We start from the raw sequence: 1,979 nt of genomic DNA, 5'->3' as shown, positions 1-1,979 counted from the left end.
GGAGTGTGCATATATGGAACATGGGGGCATGTGAACCTACTTTTTGGAAAGTTCCGTTTGTGATGTCAAAACATGTTTTAAAAATCGAAACACAAAATGATTTCCCAGATGATCTCAAATATGTTCCCTGGACATGAGTTTCGTGACGAAAAAACTTTTTATTTTGTCTCGGCAAAAAAGTGAAATTTTGCAGGGCTATATAGTAGTATATATGTGACGTATTTTGTCTTTTTTAGATTCTGAAATAAAAAAGTGGTTTCTCCGCGAAAACTTTCTACGCACACATGAAACATGCGTACGTACACGAACATTTTTATTTCAGAATTTTTTAACATTTGAAAAATGCATTTCCAACTAGGGTTGAACATGCACCCATGTTCAAACCGGACTTTTCCTATCGTGTATCTCTTATAGTCTTCATGTTGAATATGGGGTGGTTGCTAAATTGAAGAAATTTACTTCAAACTACTTTAGCTATGTAGCTGTTTCTGAAGAATGATTTTGCTGTCGGCAATTATGTGCCGACACGATAGAGTAGGTGCAGGAGTACCTACTTCTAAATCTTCAGATGGGGGTCTTTATAACCAGACAGATGCTAACTTTAACCATTTCAATCCGCTCACTGCTCCAGCACCAAGCTTAGTTATACACGCTGTTGATGTTTATAGGTTTTCATCTGTCTCAGAAACGATAACATTGTTTTTCCAATGCTGAACAACAGATTCTACCAGAGATCTTGTCCGTGGTCTTGTCCTACTGAACTGCTCAGGTGGGATGAACAACAAGGCAATAGTCGATGACTGGAGGATCAAGTTGCTCTTGCCTCTGCTTTGGCTAATTGACTTTCTGCTGAAACAAAAAAGCATAGCATCAGCACTATTCGGGCGTGTAAAAGAAAGGCATGTCACTACACTGTTTTTAACCCAGTCTAATCGATTGATTGACATGGTGATGTGTACTTACTGCTGAGCTGAAACAGGCAGAACCTGAAGGACATCCTACTGTCTGTCTATGGAAACAAAGACGCCGTGGATGATGAATTAGTCGAGGTAATGTGCTTATATATCTTAAACTATCAGCTAATTCTCAAGTGCATTTCAGCAGAGATAAAATACAAACACTACTTTTGACTGGCAAACGATGTCTGATGCTTGTCAAATTCTTGTGCAGATCATAAGAGGGCCAGCTGATACCGAAGGTGCTCTCGACGCATTCGTGTCAACGGTAACAGGCCCGCCAGGTCCTAGCCCGATCCCACTGATGCCCGAGATCAAGATCCCGGTCTTGGTTCTGTGGGGAGACCAGGATCCTTTCACCCCGATCGACGGGCCCGTGGGGAAGTACTTCTCTGGACTCCCCTCCGAGCTTCCCAACGTGAAGCTCCACATGTTGGAGGGAGTCGGCCACTGCCCGCACGATGATCGGCCGGACCTCGTGCATGAGAAGCTCCTCCCATGGTTGGCAAATCTGCCGTCCACGGTCGATCCTGAGGTGGCTTTAACATAATATAAGTGGACTAGCAAAAATCCAATGAAATGTGTGTATATACAAGAAGGGAGTACGATGTTGATAATTTTTCCTATATACTTGGTCAAACTTTATATCGTTTGACTTCTGACAAAAACTCATATGCACTATACTTTGGCAAGGATGGAGCCATTCCTAGTGGAGCCGTTCTAGTGTCCGTTTGAACTTATAAGGTGGATTATGGTAATATATAGCTTAATTTTGCAACCAATTTTTTCCTACTTACCGGTTTGGCTAACGGGCTCCTTCTTAGCAATTTTCTGGCAATAAATATCGGTTTTGCTAATTCTTAGTAAACTGAGATTTACCTTAGAGCCCAATAGAATCTGCAGTCGTTGAATCGCGCCAAGATTCGTGTGGTCATCTTCTACCTTGCACAGTTGCACACACCGAGCGGGAAGAGGGAGGGGGCGGGGGAACGTGAACGTCCGCCGAGCCAGTGACAGCGTGGC

General features: G+C 43.1%; 1 protein-coding gene across 1 annotated transcript; it reads left to right on the top strand.

Annotated features, from left to right (window-relative positions):
• Positions 1-692: 692 nt before the first annotated feature.
• Positions 693-1,734, top strand: LOC124705408 (pheophytinase, chloroplastic-like). Its single transcript, XM_047237134.1, has 3 exons — positions 693-899; positions 980-1,049; positions 1,171-1,734. Exons 1-3 carry the CDS (start codon positions 775-777, stop codon positions 1,504-1,506), a joined length of 531 nt encoding a protein of 176 aa, XP_047093090.1. The 5' UTR covers positions 693-774; the 3' UTR covers positions 1,507-1,734.
• The last annotated feature ends 245 nt before the right edge of the window (positions 1,735-1,979 follow it).

Source organism: Lolium rigidum, chromosome 4 (genome assembly GCF_022539505.1).
Source record: "Lolium rigidum isolate FL_2022 chromosome 4, APGP_CSIRO_Lrig_0.1, whole genome shotgun sequence".
NCBI classification, from domain to species: Eukaryota; Viridiplantae; Streptophyta; class Magnoliopsida; order Poales; family Poaceae; genus Lolium; species Lolium rigidum.
This window is presented reverse-complemented; position numbering and strand designations above follow the sequence as displayed.

What these genes read in the sequence shown, in the direction of transcription:
- LOC124705408 (XM_047237134.1), top strand. Translation starts at nt 775, where the DNA reads ATGAACAACAAGGCAATAGTCGATGACTGGAGGATCAAGTTGCTCTTG. An exon ending in TTCGGGCGTGTAAAAGAAAG is followed by an intron (nt 900 to 979) that starts GCATGTCACTAC and finishes GAGCTGAAACAG; the next exon opens with GCAGAACCTGAAGGACATCC. An exon ending in TGGATGATGAATTAGTCGAG is followed by an intron (nt 1,050 to 1,170) that starts GTAATGTGCTTA and finishes ATTCTTGTGCAG; the next exon opens with ATCATAAGAGGGCCAGCTGA.